Raw genomic sequence first — 23,938 nt, forward strand, 5'->3', positions numbered from 1 at the left:
GATATTATATTAGGGATGAATTCATGACCTCCTGAATGACTCCTTATTAGCAATGAAGTACAACGACCTCTTTTTTTTCTCTTAGTTCGAGTTACAAGGGACAAGAAGCTGTTTACATGCTATGAAAAGGAGAACCAGTCATTTAAACAAGCCAAGTACACAGCTCCGTTTCTGAGTTCCAGGAGAGCAGGAGATGAGTAACAGTCACGGCCTTGTAGGGCAAGGTGATGGCTGCCTGTCTTCTCAGCATCCAGGACAGTGCAGCAAGGGTTGAGCTCCATGCTAACTCAATCATTTTGGTGGGGTGGTGGTTTGGATTTTCGCACCTCACATTTCCTAGGTATCTAATGTGGCCTAGACTGTCAGGAGCTCAGCCGCCAAGTTGTGCTCTGTCCGTGGTACTGGCGAGCTCTCTGAGAAGAAGCACCAGCAATTGAAGATTCTCTGCGGGGGCCAGGGGAGTCATGCTAGGACACTTGCTTAGGCTTTGGGCTGCTCTGCTCAAGAGGAGTCTGCACAGCATACAAAGCTGGGTGTGTCCAGGGTAGAATTGGATGAGAAATTAAGCTGAAGTAGCAGAATTTCTAAAGACCCCTGCCACCAAGCACAATGACCTCATTCAACATGGTAAGAACTCATTGCTGCAGTTTGTCCCCTGACGACCACAGGTTTGTTGTGGCATGTGTATACACACATAAAAGAATGGTGATGTGTGTGTGTGTTTAATCCAACAGCAGTCTTTTTTGCCTTTGAGGTCTGTGCATCCACACGCAGCTACCGCAGACACACCTTAGGAAGGGGAGTGGTGCTGGAGAGATGGCACCACAGCTAAGAGCACTTGCTCCGAGGACCCAGGTTCAGCTGGCACCCGTGTGGCAGCTTATGACTAAGGCCTTCTGAGGGTGCCAGGTATGGTGGGCCCACAGGTAGAACACTCATTCATCTTACTATGTAGCCCTGGCTGGTATTGAACTCTGCCTGCCTCTGCCTCTGTAGCCTTAGGATTAAACATGTGCCACCATACCCACCAAAAGTAAAGGTTGGAATCTAAAATGTGGTGCTGGAGAACACGCTCCTCGGTTAAGAACACTTGGCATCATTTGGTTCACATCCGGAACTCCCAACGCCGAGGGATCTGCTCTGTCCACTGGCACTGCAGCTTGTGGCACTCAGTCAACCAACACAGTGTCGCTGCTACATAAGTGAACATGCCTCCGATGGCTAGACATGCTTGAAAAGGCTCCATGATTTGACTGAGTGATGCTGTCAATTCCCGCTGTCCTCAGTTTCTTTGCTTTTTAAACTATATTCTAACCACAGCACTCTGTATTTCTAAGTGCTTTATATATATATCTATACTACTAAAAACCTAGGTAAATCACTCCCATTTTTAAAGAAATGAGGGAGGAGGCTGGAGATGGCTCTGCAGTTAAGCATTTGCTGTTCTTGCAGAGGACCCAGGTTCAATGCCCAGCATCCATGTGTGGCACACAGCCATTTAACTCCCAACTCCAACGCCGGCTTCTGAGAGCACCAGGCATGCTGGTGGCACACAGATGTGCAAGCAGGCAGAATGCATGAGGAGAGAGACATTTCCAGCAGGTAGCGGTCTGCCCTGTCACAGCAGTCTGCAGCCGTGTTTTTGATGTTTAAGCGTTAAGCTTTAACAGATAAGATAGCAGCCAAGAAAGAATGAACATGGTTCTGTTAACAGAGGAGTCAACTAGAGAGAAACCATGGCCATGAGTGGGAGAGCTTGCCTCTGCTCAGGCACTGGGCACCTCACTCTGCTCAGTGAGGACATCCTGGCCCAGACTTGACATCTGCAGGAAGCCAGTGGCCATCTCTGGGTTTTAAAGAGTGTTTGTGTGCTGGGATTAAAGATGTGCCCCACCACCACCTGGAGGAGAAGAAACTCTTAAGGCCATGGTTTTGTTCTGTTGGGAGCTTACAGAAAGCCCGGGCCTGCTGGTCTGTGTTCAGAGGGGATGCTCTATTTCAGTGTGTTCTGTACATGACAAAGAACTATTTCACCTGTGTTAAAAAGAGTGTGATTGGGAGGCAGGCACACAGGACCACATCTGGTTTCTGTTCCTCTCTGGCTGTCACAGGACGTGAGTATGACAAAGAACACACACAAATTCAGACTCTGGGGAACTACACATGAAAGCCCTGGGGGTTGACCGCACTTGGCCTCCGATGAGTAAACGCACAAAATGTACACTTCTGCCACAGGCCCCTGTACTTTTCTACACCACGACGGAGGCAACCTATAGAAGGGTTTATCTGGGCTTAGGGTTCCAGAGGGATGACTCTGTCACCGTAACAGGAGGGAAGCCGGGTAGCAGGTACAAGGCATGGTGGCAGGAACCTGCTGGAGCTCACATCTCCAAGCACAAGCAAAAACCAGCAAATGAAGTGGGGTGTGTCTTCAAGATACCAAAGCTCTCTCAGTGACATCTTCCAACAAGATCACTCCAAAGCCTCACCATAGAGCCACCAACTGGGGACCAAGCATTGGAATGGCAGAGATTAGAAGAGGGGACATCTTTTTCAAACTACCACAGCATACAAGCAATGGGTCTGACAATGGATGGTATTTTGAAGCTGAGTCCATATCGTTAAGTTGACTTTCTCACTATTTTTCTTTTTTTTTTTTCTTTTTGGTTTTTCGAGACAGGTTTCTCTGTATAACCCTGGCTGCTCTGAAACTCACTTTGTAGACCAGGCTGGCCTCAAACTCAGAGATCCACCTGCCTCTGCCTCCCGAGTGCTGGGATTAAAGGCGTGCGCCACCACGCCTGGCTCACTATTTTTCTATGTGTATCTGTGTTTTGTTTGCATGTATGTCTATGCATCATGTGCATGCTTGCTGCCTGCAGAGGGTATCAGATTCCCTGAAACTGGAGTTACACACAACTGGTAGGTGCCATGTGGGTGCTTAGATTCAAACCTGGAGCCTTTGGAAGAGTAGAGGATTTTTCTTTTGTTTCTTGTTTTTGTTTTTAATTTATTATGTATACAGTGTTCTGTACTGCATGTATGCCTGCAGGCCAGAAGAGGGCACCAGATCTCATTATAGGTGGTTATAAGTCACCATGTGGTTGCTGGGAATTGAATCTGGGACCTCTGGAAGAGCAGCCAGTGCTCTTAACCACCGAGACACCTCTCCAGCCCCAGAAAAGAGCCGTGTTCTTTAGAGCTGAAACATCTCTCCAGCTATTTTCCAGGTACTTTGCAACAATGATAGAAAGCACAGTGCATCTGACTTTTAAAATTAGGTTAGTATAGAAAGTAATGGCCTAATATACAAAGTAATAGGTTTCATCTTGTTTTTGAGTCAAGATCTTGTTAGATTCTCCTGTGTTCCAGCTGTGGAGATTACAAGTAGGCACCACCTCACCCATTTAGTGTTTAGCATTTAGCTCTTCCTTCTGTTCTTTTTCTAATATAAATTATACTGCTGGCATGTGCTTATAATTCTAGCACTAGAGAGAGAGGAGCATCAGGAATCCAGGCCAGGCAGGGATATGGGAGACCCTTTAAATAAATAAAGTCTAAATTCTATTTAAAAATTTTCCTATTAAAAAACTGTAAAATGGCTGGGTGCACGCCTTTAATCCCAGCACTTGGGAGGCAGAGGCAGGTGGATTTCTGAGTTCGAGGCCAGCCTGGTCTACAAAGTTCCAGGACAGCCAGGGCCATGCAGAGAAACCCTGTCTCGAAAAAACCAAAAAAAAAAAAAAAAAAAAAAAAAAACCAAACCAACCAAAAAAAACCCCACCCCAAAAAACTGTCAAACGAGGCCAAGCACAGTGGTGCACGCCTACAATTCCAACATTTTGGAGTCAGAGGAAGGCAGATCTCTGAGTCTTGAGGCCAGGCTGGTCTACAGAGGGAGTTCCAGGACAGCCAGGGCTGCACAGGGAAACTCTTCTTGAAAAAAACATTCATATATTTTTGAGATAGAGTCTCACTCAATAGTGCTGACTACCCTGTAGAGGTACCAGGGGTAGTTTTTGGTGGTGACTAACAAGCAAGGTTGTTCCTAACCTTGTTTCTCCAGACAAGGGATGTCAGTATACTGAAGTCAGCTTTATATATGAAGAACTAACTTTACCACTTTACTGTGAAAAGACAGATGTGATGGTATGTTGTGTGCCTGTAATGCCAGCTCAAGAGGCCGAGGCAGGAGGATCTCAGGTTTAAGGCTAGCTTGTTTCAAAACTACCACCATCATCATTCCCCCCCCCCCCCCCGCCCCCCAAGCCCCAAATAAACTTGCCATTCTCCTGCCTCAGCCTTCCTAGTGCTGGGATTATAGGTGTGTATCCCATGCTGACCCATGAGAGTGTGAAATGCAGTGGAGCTCCCAAATGTTGGGTGAAAATAGGGGTCTCACTTGTCTTTTGCATCGCTTATCCCATGAGCATGCATGTCTGTAACTCAGCATTAGGATCTGGCCATGTTGTACACAGGTAAGGTCGTCTTTGTATAACAAAAACTTTACTGACTTGTGACACAGCTATGTAAGGGCAAACGTTAGATAATGCATCTTATCATTTGAAAACTAGACCTCGGGCTGGAGAGATGGCTCAGCAGTAAAGAGCACTGACTCTTCTTCCTGAGGTCCTGAGTTCAATTCCCAGCAAACCAGATGGTGGCTCACAACCATCTGTAATGAGATCTGATGCCCTCTTCTGGTGTGTCTGAAGACAGCTACAGTGTACACATATACATTAAGTAAATAAAACCTTAAAAAACAAAAACAAACAACAACAACAACAACAAAAAAACTAGACCTCTGATGCTAGAATGAGCGTGCATCCTCTAAAATCTTTTAAAATTTTAGGCACATTAATTTTTTTAGGTAGAGTCTGCTTTGTTTCAAGCTGACCTCTACTCTGTAGCCCAGGATGACCTTGGATTTGGATTTCTGGTTCTGATTTTACCACAGGGCTGGGATTACAGGTGTGGCACGGTGCCGGCTTTACGTGTTGCTGGGAATGGAACACAGGACTTCGTATATGTTAAGTAAGGACTCTACCAACTGAGCTACATCCTTAGCCTTCATTTCTGAGACAGGGTTTCACTGTAGACGTGAATCCATGGAGGTGTGATTATTGAATCACTGGCATGGCTCTCATGTCTGGCTCCGGCTGTGTGAGGTACATTTTTAACTTCTGCCCCAGCATGCGCTCTCTCTCTTGCTAAAACCCCATCCGTTCCCATCTCCTCTTCCACCTCTTAGCCTTGTAGGTGTGGCCATATGACTGATGGACAGTGGCTAATGTGTGGAACACCCCACTTCCCCTTTTGAATAGGGAAGTTGTCTACTTTCCACATTCTGTTCCATTTCATTCTTGTTGGGAAACAATGACAACTTGAGTTGCCACCAAAATCTGAAATGCCCATTTGTTTTTAAATGTTTTTTTCCTGCCTTAATTTTGCATGTTTTTGTCTGCGTGCATGTCTGTGTACCACAAGCATGCCTGTTACTGTTAGAGGCCACTGGAACTTGTAGGAAGCAAAGGAAGTCTTAGGGACTGTTGGGTATGGAGACAGGCATGTTAAGGACTGGTGGAGTGACAAAGCCTCCCTCTGGTTTGAGTGTGAATGTTGTCAGTGTACAGAAACACTAGCCACTGCGGCTTCCTCCTCCAGGGCGCCTCCAGGACTGCTTTTCTACAGAGATCTCCTTCTACAGAGCCAGGTTAGCCCCTACCCCTGGGCTGTACATAATAATAATAAAAGCCCATGGAAGTTCAGGTTGTGTTGTCCTAGGTTATTGCTGCTACTCCATCTATGCCAATGCAGCCCACTGGGTAACAGCTCTTCTAGGTGTGTTTGTCTGCTTACTATTCCTGGTTTCTTGGACTGAACCATAGAATGAGGCAGGTCCTATGGAAGTGTGTTTACACTTACAGTTGTGAGCTGCCACGTGGGTGGAGGGAACTGAACCTGGATCCTCTGAAAGAGCAGTGAGTACTCCTAACAGCTGAGCCATCTCTTGAGCCGCTCACTTTACCTATTCCTTGGCTTATGGTACTATTTTAGGAGGCTGTGGAACCTGGAGAGGGAAAGCCTAGTTGGTAGAAATAGGCTACTAGGAACAAGCCTTTGAACTCCTGGTTCTGGTACTCTGTGTCCTTCCTGGTCCTCCTGTCTGCTGTCTGTGGTCATGACCTGGATTGCAATGTCTGGGACCAGGAGTAAAATCAGTCTCTCCTCCTCTTGGTAACAGTGACTGTGAACGTGACTAACAGCATGTTGTTAGCAGTTCAGATCCTTGGGTGGCTACGTGGAAGGGGGCCACTATATTCTGGGGGATTAGGAGATTCAGTTCATTCAATTACTGAGTTGCTTTGTCAACTATCAACTACAAATACAAGAAATGAAACCTGGCCTCCATGAAAATCTGAAGGAAATAGGCCTCCTCTTATGTATACTTGGTCACAGATACATGGACACTAAGAAAGAAAGATTTTTATTTATAAATAATTATTATATAAGCATAGTCTCAAATAGTTAAAAAACTTGACTTTTTAAGATCTTTAACAATAAGTTTTTGCGTGTCTTTATTATTTTTGTGTTTAGTACATTTCACACATTTCAGTACTCACTGCCCAGTGGGACCCATGTCTGCCTCACTCATCTGTGCTTCTTCAGGTTGTGCACCAGGGACGGAGGCTTCTTGGTTTTATAGGCCACACTTTTCTTCATGCGCTGTCCTTTGACATTAACGATATATGGCAAGACAGGGGGGTGGACAGTCAGAGCAGTCCCTTCAGGTGTGTGACCTCGGAGATGCAGCGTGCCCTCAGAATAAGGTGTTACTGCAACCCAACCTATGAGACAGTCAAGAGAACATAAAATGTTGTTATCATCATCTTAGTAAGGAAATCAAATCAAAGCATGCAAGACTGGAGAGATGCTCAGTGGGTAAAAGTGCTTGTTATATCAGATTGACAACCTCAGTTCACATCCTGGAACTCACATAAAAAACTAGATGAGGGCTGCAGCAGTCGGCTTGGTGGTTAAGAGTGTAAACTGGAAGAGGACCCAAACATACCGGGTGGCTTACAGCCACAGAGACCCCGTTCCAGGGGATCTGATGTTCTCCTCTGGGCTCTGTGGGGACCTGTGCTCATGTGCACACACCCCCACACAATCACACATGGAAACACGTGATCTGGTGAGTTAGAGCACACCTTTAATCCTAGCACTTAGAAGCAGGAGGATGTGTGTGGCTTCAAAGTCAGTCTGGTCTGCAGTCTCAGGACAGCCAGTCACTGGATGGTATCTAATGAAACTGTCTCAAAGAACAGTAACCCAGATATGGTGAACACATCTGGTTCTCCCACTAGTCCTCCAGGGAGACGTGCGGCAGAGAAAGGGAAACTGGCTCGAAGCTTACAGCCTGGCATCCGAATCTAAGCTATAAACTAAGAAAGGCCTAGCTCAACGAGCTGGAAGGTAAGACCAACACACATGGGCTGGAGGGATGGCTCCGAGGTTAAGACACTGAGTGCTCTTCTAAGGGTGCTGAGTTCACTTCCCAGCAACGACATGGTGGCTCATAACCATCTGTACTGGGATCCGGTGCCCTCTTCTGGTGTGTCTGAAGACAGTTACAGTGTACTCATATAAATAAGTCTTGTCTTTTTTCTTTTCTTTCCTTTTCCTTCCTTCCTCCCTCTCTCCCTCTCTCCCTTCATTCCTTCCTCTTTTTAAAGATTTATTTATTTTATTTATATGAGCACACTATAGCTATCTTCAGGCACACCAGAAGAGGGCATCGGATCCCATTACAGATGGTTGTGAGCCAAAACATGGTTGCTGGGATTTGAACTCTGGACCTCTGGAAGAGCAGTCCGTGCTCTTAACCGCTGAGCCATCCCTCCAGCCCTTTTTCTTTCTTTTTTTGAGACAGGGTTTCTCTGTGTAGCCCTGGCTGTCCTGGTACTCACTCTATAGCCTCGAACTCAGAAATCCACCTGCCTCTGCTCTGCCTCCCAAGTGCTGGGTTGAAAGGTGTGTGCCTGCTGCCTGGCAATACAATAACTATTAAAATTAAAAAGAAAAAGCTCCACCACTCACTAAACCCAGTCCTTCCACTGTTGCTACAGTGGAACAGCCATGAGATGGAGCTGCAGAGAGGATGAGGCGCACTTATAGGAATGTACGTCTTAGAAGAGAGCATGTTCCATAAACATGTTTTCAAATTAGTAATACTTGTCTTAAAATACTTTCATGTCTGTGTGTGCATTTAAAAATATTTTATTGTGTCAGAGTGCTGGGGCCTGTCCCTGGAGTTACAGGTGTTTGTGAGCTAACTTCCTGGTGTGGGTGTTAGGAATGAACCCAGGTCATCTGTATGAACAGCCAGTGCTCTTTAAAAAACCTTTTTTGAGACAGGGTTTTTCTGTACAGCCCTGGCTGGCCTGGAAACTCACTGTGTAGACCTGACTGGTACTGATTCACCTGCCTCTGCCTCCTGAATGCTGTGATTAAGGGTGCCTATCATTACAACAAGTGCTATAGCTCAGCCTGGTCTGGCACTTGAAGCAAACCTCCTGCCTCAGCTGAGTGATGGGATTATAGATGTGAGTTACCATGTCTAGTTTCCCCCCCACCCCCCATCCTCCTCTTAAATGCTGGGCTCACAGGTGTGCCACCACACCCAGCTTTTTATTTTTTATTTTTTAAAAAGTATTTATTTATTTATTTATTTATTTATTTATTTATTTATTTGTAAGTATACTTTAGCTGTCTTCAGACACTCCAGAAGAGGGCATCAGATTTCGTTACAGATGGTTGTGAGCCACCATGTGGTTGCTGAGATTTGAACTCAGGACCTTTGGAAGAGCAGTCGGCGCTCTTAACCACTGAGCCATCTCACCAGCCCCCCAGCTTTTTATTTTTATACTTGAGTCTCATGTAGAACAGACTGGCTTTGATCTCTAGCCTTTGCACTGCAAATCCTGGGATTTAGGCACATGCTAACAAACCTGGCCTATGCTCTGCTTTTTAAGAGTACATTACCAGGGCCAGGCAGTGGTGGCACATGTCTTTAATCTTAGCACTTGGGAGATAGAAGTAGGCAGATCTTTGTGAGTTTGAGGCCAGCCTGGTCTGCAAAGTGAGTTCTAGGTTAGTCGGGGCTATACAGAGAAACCCTGTCTCAAAAGAGTAAATTACTAGTCAGTGAGTGGTGGCACATGCCTTTAATCCCAGTACTCAGGGGGCAGAGGCATGTGAGTTCTAGACCAGCCTGGTCTACAGAGGGAGTTCCAGGACACAGAGGACGAACCAAAACCAAACAACAACAACAACAACAACAACAACAGAGTACACCAAGAACAACAGTACAATACCTGCAGAGGAGAACTTGATATCAGCTACTGCTTCAAATTTTCCACCTCCCTTTAATGTAATGTCTTCAGCAACAAGAGGGGGAAACTGGGCCATTCGTTCTTTTCCACCCATTGGAACCTTTCAATAAAAGGAAAGAGATTTGGAATTTCAAATCAAATTGCCTGCCTGTAACTTGGGTTGGACATGGCGGCTCACACTTTGATCCCAGCATTCAGGAGGCAGAGGGATGTGACTCTCTCTGTGAGTTCAAGGGCAGCCTGGTCTACACAGTGGAGCACTAGACCAGTCAGAGCTATACAGTGAGACTTCGTCTCAAAACAAAACTAAAGAAACCCTGAAACCCATCAACTGTGGCTGGAGACAGTGGTCAAAGCCATAATCCTACATTTGGGAGGCTAGGGGAAGGAGATTATCCTGAGTCTGAGGCCAGCCTGGTCTACAGAGTGAGTTCCAGGACAGTCAGGGCTACACAGAGAAACATTGTCTCAAAAAACAAAACAAAAAAAGCTAAGCAAAGCAAAACAAAACAAAAAACAGTCTCATGGCTGGCAGGAGGGCTCAGCAGGTAAAGGTGCTTGCACAGCAAAAAAACCCAACCCCCCCAAAAAAACCCCACCTCTGGTTTGAACTTTGGAGCCAGCAAAAAAGCTGAGAGAAATGACATCACAAAGTTGTCCTCTGACCTCCACATGAAGGCTGTGACATCGATTTGAGTATGAATTTGTGTATATTTTCTCTCTCTCTCTCTCTCTCTCTCTCTCTCTCTCTCTCTCTCTCTCTCTCTCTCGTGTGTGAGCGCATACACACACAAAGTGAAAAGCAAACAAGAGGCAGGCGGGTGAGCAGGAGGCAGGCAGGCAGGCAGGCATGGTGATCTTTTATCACTCAGGAGGCAGAGATCTTTAAGTTTCAGGTCAGCTGGGTTCTGTAGCAAATTCCAGGACACCCAGTACTATACAGTGAAACTGACTCAAAAGCAAAAGAACAAACAACATGATACACTTAAATGTAATACAAAGAGGAGCAGAAAATGTGCCCAAAGCCACATAGCTTTGTTAAGTTGTACGTGGGGAGACAGCCAAACTCTGGCAGGCTGGTTTTAGTGTCTTACCTAGCTGGTACATTTCCACCATCCCTGCATTTGAGAAGTGGAGGAAGGAAGCTCACGAGTTCAAGGCCAGTCTTGACTATAGAACTGGAGGCTAGCCTTGTGTTACATGAGAAGTTGCTTTAAAGATCAAAACAAAAATTTTCTGTGTACCATATGGGTGCAATGTACAAGGAAGCCACAAGAGGACCCCAGATCCCAGGAACTGGAATTATTAGCCACCATGTGGGTGCTGGGAATTGAACTCATGTCCTGTGAAGAGGAGCTAGTATTCTCAGCTGCTGAGCCATGGCTCCAGCCCAAACAAAGCTTCTTAATATACAGTGTGCACTGTCTAATGGTGAGTAGGGACAGTCCTGCAGAGAATGTGGAAACTGACGCCAGACAACAGGGATTGGTGACTTTCAGTAGGATGTCAGGGCCAAACAGAGCTATAGCAATGGGAAATGAGGAGCTGGACTTAAAGAAAAGGAGTATTTAGGACATTTTGTTTATTAAATAAAGAGGAGACTAATCAAACCATACTGTAAATGAGGAGGTAGGAGAGGAGGAAACAGGGACACCTCTGAAATGAGTTCCTGGCATTAGGAGTGATGTGGGAAAGCTTGCCTGCCCAGACCAGTGCTTCTCTCTTACCACTGACAGTTTTTTTTTGTTCTTCACTGTGAATGGTGCACACGTCTGCTTCAGGAGGCTTAGCATCACTTGGGACCCACACACTAGATGCCTGCAGCACTCCTTAACTGTGACAAAAATCTCTACCTTCTTTTTGTTCTGAAAGTCAAAATTCAGGCCAGGCTGGCCTTGAACTCAGAGATCCATCTGCTTCAGCTTCCAAATGCTGGGAGTAAGGTGTGTGCTATGGCTCCTGGGACTTCTTTCTCCAGCTTGTCCAATATGCTTTTCTGCAGTAATGTGGCTATCAGGTACTTGAAGCAGGCTGAGTGACTAAGGAAACACACTTATTTTTTTCATTTTTAATTTTCTTTTTTTTTTTTTTTTTTTTTTGGTTTTCCAAGACAGGGGTCTCTGTATAGCCCTGGCTGTCCTGGAACTCACTTTGTAGACCAGGCTGGCCTCAAACTCAGAAATCTGCCTGCCTCTGCCTCCTGAGTGCTGGGATTAAAGGTGTGCGCCAGCACGCCCGGCCAAGGAATCACATTTTAACTTTCATGTAGTTCTGACTAGAGCACTACATGTGGCTAGTGGCCGCCATACTGGACATTGCAACTGTCGAGAAAAATACACTGCTGTGGCTTTTGTTGGCTCAGACCAAATACCCTTTTCCATGTAAAGACTGTTCTTGCTTTATACCTAGACTGCTTAAAGAATACGGTGAGACAAGAGTTAGCTGATATAAACTGATGGTTCTCTCCAACACAGGATATAAAGGAAACAGGGGTATGGAACCATCCCAGGGTACAACTTGTGTAACTATGGAGCCATTCAGTTGGATTGCTTACCAGCAGTAGCTCGTGACCTGCATGTTTCTCATACAGAGCATCTGCCTTGTCCAAGGAAGTAATATGAACAGGAAGGAAGTTGGAAGCCACAACTGTGAACCAGGCTGACTGATTTCCCTTAAGAAAGGAAGAAAGCAGTTATTTTACAGAACAGAAATCTTGGAAAACCTGTACATTGTAGTGCATAATTTAAAAAAGAGAAATAAAAGCTGTGTATTTGGTACATACTTCTGACCTAGCAAGGGAGATAGAGGCAGGAAGATTAGGAGTTCAAAGACAGCCGGGCGTGGTGGCGCACGCCTTTAATCCCAGCACTTGGGAGGCAGAGGCAGGCGGATTTCTGAGTTCGAGGCCAGCCTGGTCTACAGAGTGAGTTCCAGGATAGCCAGGACTATACAGAGAAACCCTGTCTCGAAAAACCAAAAAAAAAGGAGTTCAAAGACAACTCATCTACAACATTGAGTTTAAGTCCAGCTTGGGGTACAAGAGACTCTACCTCAAAACAACAAAAAAAGGGCAAAATAGAAATCAAATCAAGCTCTCTTTCAACTGTAAGCACTTTTATTAGTGTCTCAAAAGAAGGCATAAGGGCTGGCGAGATGGCTTAGTGGTTAAGAGCACCCGACTGCTCTTCTGAAGGTCCAGAGTTCAAATCCCAGCAACCACATGGTGGCTCACAACCATCCGTAATGAGATCTGACGCCCTCTTCTGGAGTGTCTGAAGATAGCTACAGTGTACTTACATATAATAAATAAATAAATCTTTAAAAAAAAAAAAAATAAAGGCACGAGCCGCCACCACCACCAGGAAGGCATTAAAAAAAAAAAAAAAAAAGAAGGCATAATACAGAAATCCTCTATTTTAATGATTCCTGTAAGAATGTAAAGCTCAGGCTTTTGCAGACTTGATATAAAAAACAAAACAGACAGGCATGGTGGTAAATCCATAGGAGGCTGAGGCAGGAAGATGTTGGATTCAAGGCCAACCTGGGCAATATATGGAGACCCTGTCATAAAGAGCAAAGAAACAGAACTGGAGAGCTGGCTTAGTGGTAAAGAACACTGGCTGTTTTTCCAGAGGTCCTGAGTTCAATTCTCAGCAACCACATGGTAGCTCACAACCATCTGTAATGGAATCTGATGCCCTTTTCTGCCATGCAGGTATACATGCAAATACAGCACTCATAAACACAGTAAGTAAAAGAATACTTTAAGACAAACAAAGAATAACCTCCAAAGGAACAGGCGACCCTCATGATGGCTTAAGTACATGCCTCCCATCACAAGCCCACCACGATGGTCTCATTTATGAAGGAGAGCCCTGGGGCTGCCTGTCAAACCCACCCCTGCCAAGGAAAACCAAAAAAGGCTGAGGGAAAGGATAGATCATCAGACAAAAAAAAAAAAGTGCAAACCAAAGGAAAGAGGGGAGCAAGGGGCAAACAGGCTAGGGTGGTTGACCCTCAAACTGTAGCTCTACCTAGAGGAAACAGACTGTAAACCAGAGTCTGGCCTCTGAGGACTAAGAGAAAGAAGTCAAGTACGGCTAGCCAAGCATGGTCTGCCAGTGGTCCCCTCCCTTCTCGTACAATTCAAAACAGTCTTCTTATCAACTGCCCTGGAGCTGGGTGGTTTTCAAATAGCTTCTGAAGCACTTTTAAAAGAGCGGTGTGTGTGTGTGTGTGTGTGTGTGTGTGTGTGTGTGTGTGTGTGTGTGTGTGTGTGTGTGTGTATGGTGGTGGGCGTTGAATCACAGCTCATCCCAATTTTTAAAAGTGTGAATGATTTTTTTAGGAGGTGAAATCATCCTCTGGTTGTTGGAGAGGCTGTGACTGTCTCAGCTGTCAGCATAACACCGAGGGGGCAGTTTAATGTCCTACAATAAAAAGCATACTAGACAGGAATTTGGAGTCTCAGTCATGCATTTCTGTCTGGAATATTTTCAGTTACATCTGGTGTCATGTTTCTAGAACTGTTTCCTATAAACCACACTGTGGTTCTTGCCCTGCCAGGACTGTAAAGTCTTTGGTCATGGCAGTCCATTTTCCTAACAGTTGTGATAATGTGCTGTGAAAGATGGAAACTCTGAGTGTGTACTGTGTATGGCACACAGCTATGAGTCAGGCGAAGTGAAGGCTCTGAACACTTGACTGGTATGTGAGGTCGGAGGGAAAACTTGCTAAGTTTGAGGCTGGAACATGACTGGAATAACTGTCCAAAGAGAAGCACAATGCACGGCTCTCCAGGGTTTTGGTATGTCAACACAATATATAACTTAACTCATTAAGAACTTAAATGTCTATATTGATCCTCAACCAATAAAATCTCAGTTGTGAAAAAAACAAAAACAAACCCAAAAACCAAACCAACCAAAGGGAACCAAACCAACCCAAACAAACACCCCCCATCAACCAAATAGTTTTATATCCAATATATCTAGTATTAAGAACACTGAGGCAGGGCAGAAGGCACGGCTCAGCAGTAAAGAGCATTGACTTGAGTTTGGCAAACTGCCTGTAGCTCCAGGTGATCTAATATCCTCTGGCCTCCATGGGCTCCTGTACACAGATGGTCCTTAAAACTCACATAGAGTCGGCCATCACTGGAAAGAGTCGGCCATCACTGGAAAGAGAGGCCCATAGGACTTGCAAACTTTATATGCCCCAGTACAGGGGAATACCAGGGCCAAAAAGGGGGAGTGGGTGGGCAGGGGAGTGGGGGTGGGTGGATATGGGGGACTTTTGGTATAGCATTGGAAATGTAAATGAGTTAAATACCTAATAAAAAATGGAAAAAAAAAATAAAAACACACACAAAAAAAAACAAAAAAACAAAAAAAAACTCACATAGGCACAGACATACACATAAAATAAGTAAATTAATCTAAAACAAAAACAAAACAAAACAAAAAAACCCAAAAAAGACAAAATTCCCAAAACCAAAACCCCACCAAAAACCCAAAACCACCAACAAGGAAATGCCCGCTCTGACTGTAACTCTGTAGTTGGGTTTAAAATATTAACACCATGACTGTAATAACAGGTACAAGCCTTCTATGTATAAAAGGCTAAGTTTTCAACATAGTGTGAGTACAAAAGTCAAGAAACACTCTTTAGCAGTGGTCTGTAAGTTGCAAATATATCCATGGTTCATTTTCCTTTTTTCTACCCACTTTGGACAAAAATGGAGAGCAATTCCCGAAGATTCCCCAAAATAAGCTGCATAATGAAGTAAGCAGAATACAGTGTATTAGCTGTATTTTGGGGTAGATCACGTTGGCCCTAAACAGTATCTTAAGTGCCAAGCTAAAGTGCCAGCTGCCATGGCACATGCCACTTTTTTTCTTAAATGTGTAAACTGTGGCTGTCTTCAGACACACCAGAAGAGGGCACCGGATCCCATTACAGATGGTTGTGAGCCACCATGTGGTTGCTGGGAATTAAACTCAGGACCCCTGGAAGAGCAGCCAGTGCTCTTTACTGCTGAGCCATCTCTCCAGCCCGTCACATACCTTTAATCCCAGCACTCAGAAGATATACCCTGAGGCCAGCCTGGTCTACATAGTGAATTCCAGGACAGCCAGAGCTATACAGAGAAACTATGTCCCTAAAAATCAAGAGACAGAGGCCCCCTCACTACCACTCCCCCCCCAAAAAAAAAAACACATAAGCTATATAACGGACTCCATATCCCATTAATGATAGCTTTTTTTTTTTTTTTTAAGATTTATTTATTTATTTAAAGTACACTGTAGCTGTCCTCAGACACTCCAGAAGAGGGAGTCAGATCTCTTTACGGATGGTTGTGAGCCACCATGTGGTTGCTGGGACTTGAACTCTGGACCTTCGGAAGAGCAGTCGGGTGCTCTTACCCACTGAGCCATCTCACCAGCCCCGATAGTTTTTAATTGTTTGTTTTGTTTTGGTTTTGGTTTTTCCAGACAGGGTTTCTCCTTGGCTGTCCTGGAACTCACTCTGTAGACCAGACTGGCTTCGAACTCTGAAATCCGCCTGCCTCTGCCTCCCAAGTGCTGGGATTAAAGGCGGGTGCCACCACTGCCCGGCTTGTTTTGTTTTTAAACAGGGTCTCATTCTCTAGATCTCAGGGTGGCCTCAGCCTCCCTGAGATCTGCACCTCTGCCTCTGGAGTGCTGGGATTAAAGCCCCACCTTTAAAAATAAAATAAAATACGTTTAGATTTTAATTTTTAAAATCATGTGCATATATGTGTGTCTGTGTGGGGCTACATTCATATGGATGCAGGTGCCCACTGACTCCTGAATAGGTGGATCCCCAGGAGCTAGAGCTATGGTGGCTTGTAACTGTTGAGCCAGCTTCTCTGGTACCAACTTCACAGATTTTAACACAGTATCTTTCTCTCTTTTTACTATAAAATTTTACATACATACAAAACAAGCAACAAAAGACTTAGTTATATCAATATTATGCCAATGTCTTTATGTGTTGCTTTCTTTCCTAAAGTACATTCTAATACTTGTCCATTTTTCAATAGCATAGATTTTTCTTACCTGTAGGAAATCTATTCGGGCTATCCCACCCAAAAATAAAACCATTCCTGGCTTGAGGACAAAGGTTCTTGGGATAATAGAATGTGTCGGCAAAACAGTATTTATTTCTTTTTCTGTTAGAAGATTTAAAATCTGTAAAGCAATGACAAGATTTATTTTGTGATTTAAAATTATGTACTGAAAAATGTTCAGACTTTAGAGTAAGCCAGATTATGCTCATTAGCTAAGCTACATATAAAATTTATATATTATCTCTAAATTAACATTTATTCTACTCATTTCACAGCTGAGTTTTAAACAGTGGCAAAATAACTTCAGAGGTGTATAAAACTTTCCTATGACTGCACTATCCCCCAAATGTCAAAATTAGTATGTACCCCAAAATCCTGCTGGCTCACAAAGGATGGACATGTACGCTCAAGGATCTGGGTAGCAAGCAGTAGCTCCCAGCTTTACATATGGACAGTGTGATCTCAGGGCCTAAGGATGAAGCATGGAAGTAGCAAATGCTACATGGCCCATATCTCCAAATCCCAGCTCTGGGAGGCTGAGGCAGGGGGACTGCCACAAGTTCTAGGCTAACCTGGACTATGTAGTATTTTCAAAGACCCTGTCTCAAGCAACAAAAATGCCCCTCTTCTTCAAACTAAAGCAAAAAAGCACAGTGCTTACCCTACCCTACCCTGCTGGAACTAGCCGAGAACTTGAAGATCCTCTTTCTTTTGAAAAACAGTCAGAAAATCAGTGTCAAACATCTTAGCTTGTTAGGCAAGAATTTTTTTTTTTTTTGTTTTGGTTTATTGAGACAGGGTTTCTCTGTGTAGATCTGGCTGTCCTGGAATTCATTCTGTAGACCAGGCTGGCCTCGAACTCAGAAATCCGACTGCCTCTGCCTCCCAAGTGCTGGGATTAAAGGCGTGCGCCACCACCACCTAACGGGACCAAAGTTCTTAAAGAGACTGGAGAAAAACACAAATGAAAGCTAGGGATTACCAGATTCTGCTAAGATTTAAGGAAAATAAAATTCACTTAAAAATGAAATCACGGGAGCTGGTGAGATGGCTCAGTGGTTAAGAGTGCCGACTGCTCTTCCGAAGGTCCTGAGTTCAAACCCCAGCAACCACATGGTGGCTCACAACCATCCGTAACAAAATCTGATGCCCTCTTCTGGAGTGTCTGAAGACAGCTACAGTGTACTTACATATAATCAATCAATCAATCAATCAATCAATCTTAAAAAAAAAAATGAAATCACAGTAGCTAGGCTATAGAACCAACCTTGGTAGCTATCAACAGAGGAATGCATATGGAAGATGACTTATATCTACAGAAAGTCTGAGTAATGAATGAAGCTACGTCTTTTTGTAGGAAAATAGATGCAACTGGAATATTAAGCAAAATGTGTGCACTACCATGCTTACCTAAATTCTGGCTGAATTTAATCAGACAAAAGCCAAGTCACCGTGAGACACTGTGATCTGAGTGAAAGGATGGACCATGGCAGGATTGGTGGAATTACCCTATTCAAAAAATTCTGTCACTTAGGCCACTTAGAATTTAAAGTATTTCAAGGTTTGCCAGAGACAATACATCCATCCTATGTGCGTTGCACATAGCTTTGAAGAACAATGAATACATGTATGTTACTGGGAGATTTTCAGTGCAATGCATAGAGCAGGCAAACAATAGCTGAATACCCTGGGAGTTCACACGAAATCGCCCCAATAAGTTGTCCTAACTCACAGTTCAAACTATACAATGTCTGATTGATATGTCCTCAAGCAAATTCAAGCACAGACTAGGAGGCTGGATCGCAATATCTGTAATTTCTAGCCTTAAAATACAGGAACTTATAACATGCCTCCCTAAGGTAGCAACTACAAAGTTAATAATGTAGTTTGCCTACAGCGATGTCAACAGAGTAAATACAGAATTTGACCGCATATACATTCATCCGTGAACTGTTTTCATGAAGAAATCAGAACCAAGTTTTAATATTGGAAGCACAACTCTTTGCTTGTTTTCTGCAGTTAAGAAAATACTTCTAATATTAAAAATAAATGTTTCTAAAATAAAACAAATACATACACAGCTTTCTTTTGTAATTCCAGGGGTGTCATAAAACCAGTGGGCGTCTTTCACGTCCTCTGGGGTTAGCTCTATTTGCTTGGTGCTTTTGCACACAGACACAACTGGTTCACTTCCCATGTCAAAGGCCAGGGAGTCGGCATCAAACTCAAAGGGAACTTCGTCCTGTTCTCTGGAGTACGAGAATGTTCTTCCAACTCTTCCTACAACAGGTTAAACAGAGGTTATCAGACACTCCTTTAATGCTTTGATTTTGGGTCATAAGAAAAAAAAATTACATGCATTAGTGTTGTGCCTGAATGTATGTCTGGAAGAGGGTGTCAGATCTTGGGAGGTACAGACAGTTGTGAGCTGCCATGTGGGTGCTGGGAATTGAACCTGGGTCCCCTGGAAGAGCTTTTAGTGCTCCAAATACTGAGCCATCATCCCTCCAGCCCCAAGAAACAAATTTGAGATGGGTTCTCTATACACAGTTCATGATGGTATTAAACTTGCGATTTTCTCTCCTCAGCTTCTACAGTGATAGGAAACAGATCATACATATATGTATGTAAACATACACATGTGTGTATTTATCTTGGTTGTTGTTTGTATTCTGGAAAAGATCTCATGTAGTTCAGACTTGCCTCAAAATCACTATGAAACTGAGTTCTGTTTTTCTGTTGTTTTGTTTTTGTTTTAAATCTCCTAAGTGTTGTGATTCCAGGTATGTACCTGACATCCCTGAAGACCTACCCCTGCAGAGAAAGGGTCTCACTCTGTAGCTCTGGCTACCCTGGAATTCTCTATGTAGAAGAGGCTGGCCTTGACATCATTGAGGTCTGCTTGCCTTTGCCTCCCAAGTGCTGGGACTAAAGGTGTACACCACACCACTAGGCTGGGCTCTGAAGACATCTTTTATGTTTGCCTTAAATAAGTCACTCAAACTAACTATGTGTATGACTATGAGACTGTGGCTATGACAATACTTTTGTCTTCTTTTTAGAAGATAATGTGGGTCATTCTCTCCGGTCGGTCTTGTTTCAGGCTGTGTATATTTTCTGTCAGGTGGTAAAAAAATCCCTTTTTCTTTTTCATTAATGAAATCACAGGAAAGATAACAAAGAGATGGAGAACTTCGTCAAAGACCTTTACTGCCGTTGCTAGTTTGGGTTTCCAAACAATAGTAACCTTTCCTACAAAAAGCCTACATTCCAGAATAGGGAAGGAAGCCTCTTCCTGGGAAAATGGCTATGTAGAGGAAGGATGCATACCTACTATGTAGAGGAAGGATACGTACCTACTATGTAGCCGTGCTTTTTCAGTTGATTGAGCTGACTTTGTTCTTCCTCACTAAGATCTTCCTCAGCTTTGGTCGCATCTTCTTGAAGCCTTCTTTGTCTTTTGAACATTCTGTAAGGAGTCGGGTTGCAAATAGGAAACTTCAGGAGGTTTAATGTGGTGCCTGAAATACCAAAAGAGTATGTTTTTCAAAAAGAATGTGAGAGAAGAAACCCAAACATTTCTGATTTATTTCCTTTAATCTTCATGACAACTGCTATGTAATTATTCCATACCCTTTACAAATGAGAAAACAGGCCTGGTGACTGGTTCGTAGGCTGAGAATTTAGATACAAAATTTGCAAGTCCATTTTACCCCTGCTTTCCTACTTATCGTCTATATCAGTGGTGCTCAACTTTTCTAATGCTGTGACCATTTAGATAACATGGTTCCTCATGTTGTGATAACCCCCAATCACAAAATTATCCTTCGTTGCTACTTCATAACTGTAATTTTGCTATTGTTATAAGTTGTAAATAACTGTGCTTTCTGATGGTCTTAGGCAATCCCAGTGAGAGGGTTGACTCCCAAAGACGTCATGACTGTGCACTGCTGTAGTACACCCAAGGTACATAGACAGCTTTAAATACTCAGTGCCAAAGGGTAGCTAACGGAGTTAAACTCTGGTTTCAAGGGAACACAACCTAATTCCTAAGACTATAGCTCTCCAAGTATGCATGTTTCCCCTCCTCCTTCCTCAGCTTTTTCCTTGAGACAGGCTCTTGCATGGCAGCCTCAGGCTCTGCCTCCCTAGAGCCCTGATAACAGTGTCACCATGCCAAGCTGTTAGTTTCTCAGAAAACTGTCCTTTCTTCTTGAGATATCTCCCCACACCATACTGTATCAGCTCTTTTATATGTGTTACAGTCCAAGAATAAGTCAATTCAGGGGGTGAATGAAGAGTAAGATTGGGGGGTAAGGGGTCTTAGAGTAAAAAGAAAAGTTTATTTTGTTTATGGATCCCATGGTAGCCTCCAACGATGTAGCTGAGAATGGCTTTGATCTCCTCCTGCCTCCACCTCCCTAATGCTGGGGATACAGGAGTTTGCCACCGCACATCCTTTTGGATGCGGTAGACTAACTCAGGTTTCGTGCATGCTAGGCAAGCACTTTAGCCCCAGTCCCTCTAGAAACATCTCTATTAGAAAACCAAACATGCATCGAACTTCCAAACACTAACCTGTCACAAGAGGTATGTCCAAAGAGAGGAAAGACATTTTAAAGGGACGGCTCCAGGCAGCTCAAGGTGGACATTTAAGGATATGTACTAGGTGCCTGGGTCAAATCTAATTTCTCAGCAATGGGGCCTCACCTGGCCAGGGGGAGATGGTGGCCCGGTCGATGGCTTCGGAGCCCTTGGCGGTGCAGTAATCAGACTCCAGGAGTGTGTTAAAGAGAGTGGACTTGCCAGCATTAGTGGTGCCCACCAGGTAGACATCACCACGGTAGCGCCAGGAGCGCTGAAGAGCAGAGATCATTTCTTCAACTCCATAGCCCGTCTTGGCGCTGATCAGTCGCACGTCCTTGACTACCGTGCGGGACCTGGAGGACGGATTCTGATTCTTTATCTCCTCCAGTGGCTCATCCCCGGCAGGGTACTGTGGTCCTTGATGACCAGGAGCCACCACGAGCCCGGCGCGGATGCAATCGTCCCACAGCCGCTTCCGCAGCCGCTTCAAGTAGCCGGGAGCGTCCTGGGGCAGCAGGTCCACTTTGTTCCCCAGCACGATGAGTTGCTTGGGGCCCACCAGCTTGGGCAGGTCGGGCAGCAGGGCGTCCGGCAGGTCTAGAAGATTCACCATATAGAGCACCAGAGCCGGCCCGGGACGCCGCAGCGCTGCGCTCACAAGCTCCAGGTACTGATCGCGGCTTACCTGCAGGCGCAGGGCTCGTCCGTGGTGCACCAGCAGCCAGCAGCGTTGGCACACGGTCCGCGCCGGGCCGCCTTCCGCCTGGGCAGCGTCGCGGAACTTCTCCTCCGGCAGGTAGCCCGGCAGGCCGGGATGCTGGCAGTGCAGCTCGGCTCCGCAGCCCGAGCAGTAGATGCCGCTGGGCGGCACCGAGGCGTCTGGAAACTCCGGGACAGGCAGCGTCCGGAAGCCCGCCCGCAGCTTCTGCTGAAGCCGCTCCTCCCGCTGCTGCAATCTCTCTCGTTCCTTCTCCTGCTGCAGCTGCTGCAACTCCCGCAGCTCCTGCAACTCCCGCACTTGTTCCTCCGGGGTCCGCTCCGGGACGTACTCCGGGAACAGAAAGCGTTCCTCCGTGTCCGGGCCTTCTGCATAGTCCTCGGTCGCCGTGGAGCTCGGGGGAACCCGACGGCCCAAGGATGATGCACGCTGGCGGATGGGGACCTCACACTTCCCCTCCAGAAGCCACCGTGCTGGGCCGTAGCACGCAGCGGCCGGCGCGGGGCCCCGCCGGAGCCCGCAGAGCAGCCCGCAAGCCAGGCGCGCGGGCAGCATGTGGACAGCGCGAGGAGGGCGGGGCCTCGCGCGCGCACGCGCGCTCGCGTCCGAGAAGTTCCTCCCCCAGCGACTAGACGAGAGGGAACTGTCCAACAGTGCGGCCGATTCTCGCACTCTCGCGATGACAGCTCTGAAACTCGAGAGTTCAGGCAGACGTGCAAAGGCACGGACTCGATAGAGCTGGGTGAGCAGAAGGTTCTCCAGTGCTCAGTCCACACGCGGAGCCATTTCTTTCATAAATCTTCAAACAAATCAAAACACGCAGCAAGAAACTTTCATTAGCGTAACCTAACTTCTGGCTAAGGAGCCGTCTGTCCTCAGCGGCAGCCAGCTAGTCATCACTCGCGCATGCGTAGTTCAAGTCCAGCCAGACCCTTTGCCAGTCGTCTGCGCAGGCGCAAGCCTCACACCCCGCCCCCTCGCTGAGACGCCGAGGATTCTGGGAACGTCGGAGACGGACATTGCTTGGTATCGCACTCTTGAGTTTGCCGCCGCGCTTCCCGTCTCCAGCTTTGCGATTCCGAGTAAGAGCTCCAGAAACCTTTGGCCAAGATGTATGACGCCGACGAGGGTAAGTGACCGCTTGAGGCACGCTTCACGCTATAGCCCCTTAGGCGGGACGGCGGGGGACCTGCAGCAGGGATCAGCGCCAGCCGCCGCATCCCGTCCGTGGCGCGCGGGCTCCCGGCAGCCTGGTTCCTACGATTTAGCCCGGGAACGAAGTGGGCTTTGCTAGCGGTGCAGGCTCGGGGTTCACGTTCCTGGGTCGGCTTGATTGCTCCCTACACGGCCTCCCGTTAAATCTGTAACCACCTTCCAGAATCGACATAGCGTAGCTTATTAACTAACATTTAGTTGTTTGATGTTGATTGATTTCATTTATCATTTCAGTCGACTTATTGAATAGCTATTATTATTATTATTATTATTATTATTATTATTAAACGGCACAGGGAATTGAACCCAGGGCCTGTCTGCACATACTCTGCTTCTGAGCCATATTTCTAGGCCCAGGAAGCTCAATTTTTGACCACGTCCTTGTGTTAGACATTGTTAAACTCTGGACGTATTAGGGACAAAGAACGGGTTCTGGGTTGACATTCCTTCACACTGTCTTCAGTTTAAGTAAACTGCCTTAAAAGATGGCCTTAAGCGGTCACTTCCCACGAGATGACAGTTCTAGGATGGTATGTTTTCCATTTTCACGAGGACAAAATGGCTTTTTACTTTTTGTATGAACACTTCTTAGTCCTACCCATTTTATTTTCATGTTGTGTGTGTGTTTTTTTTAAGCTCCCTTTTCTCTGATCAAAAATCATTTTATTCCAGCTCCCAACTTTGTGGCTGTCCTATGCATTCCCCTCCCTCCCCCTTTTCTCATGGAAACAATAGAAGCAAACGCTTTAACTTTTAAAATTGCTTCAATGTCTCAGACCCATTCATACCTCATTAGAATCTATTAGAATCGTTATATTCTTTTTAAAGTTATTCTTACTTGAAGGAAATTTAGGAGCTTTAAAACCATATGACATTTATTTATTTTGTGCATATGTATGAATGTGGGCGCACTCATGGGGTGTACCATAG

General features: G+C 45.4%; 2 protein-coding genes across 4 annotated transcripts in view; one reads left to right on the forward strand and one right to left on the reverse strand.

The window, feature by feature from the left end:
• Positions 1-6,460: 6,460 nt before the first annotated feature.
• Positions 6,461-22,705, reverse strand: Noa1 (nitric oxide associated 1). 3 transcript variants are annotated; one of them, NM_019836.3, is made up of 7 exons: positions 21,199-22,378; positions 19,845-20,009; positions 18,566-18,768; positions 16,478-16,609; positions 11,950-12,066; positions 9,378-9,495; positions 6,461-6,848 (listed from the first exon to the last, which is right to left on the reverse strand). In NM_019836.3, the coding sequence occupies exons 1-7, from the start codon at positions 22,346-22,348 to the stop codon at positions 6,652-6,654; spliced, it is 2,082 nt and encodes a 693-aa protein (NP_062810.1). In that variant the 5' UTR covers positions 22,349-22,378; the 3' UTR covers positions 6,461-6,651. The 3 variants fall into 3 exon arrangements, with proteins under 3 accessions (NP_062810.1, XP_006535216.1, XP_011247848.1); XM_006535153.4 differs by lacking the exon at positions 16,478-16,609 and having other exon boundaries at positions 6,472-6,848; positions 21,199-22,705; XM_011249546.3 differs by lacking the exons at positions 6,461-6,848; positions 9,378-9,495; positions 11,950-12,066 and adding an exon at positions 15,993-16,117 and having other exon boundaries at positions 21,199-22,454.
• A 70-nt stretch (positions 22,706-22,775) lies between these two features.
• Positions 22,776-23,938, forward strand: part of Polr2b (polymerase (RNA) II (DNA directed) polypeptide B) — a 38,845-nt gene continuing 37,682 nt past the window's right edge. Inside the window, exon 1 of the mRNA NM_153798.2 lies at positions 22,776-22,922. Coding sequence (NP_722493.2) covers positions 22,904-22,922 — 19 coding nt within the window. The 5' untranslated portion in view covers positions 22,776-22,903. The remainder of the gene's footprint in view (positions 22,923-23,938) is intronic.

The sequence above is a fragment of the Mus musculus genome, chromosome 5, assembly GCF_000001635.26.
Source record: "Mus musculus strain C57BL/6J chromosome 5, GRCm38.p6 C57BL/6J".
Lineage (NCBI taxonomy): Eukaryota > Metazoa > Chordata > Mammalia > Rodentia > Muridae > Mus > Mus musculus.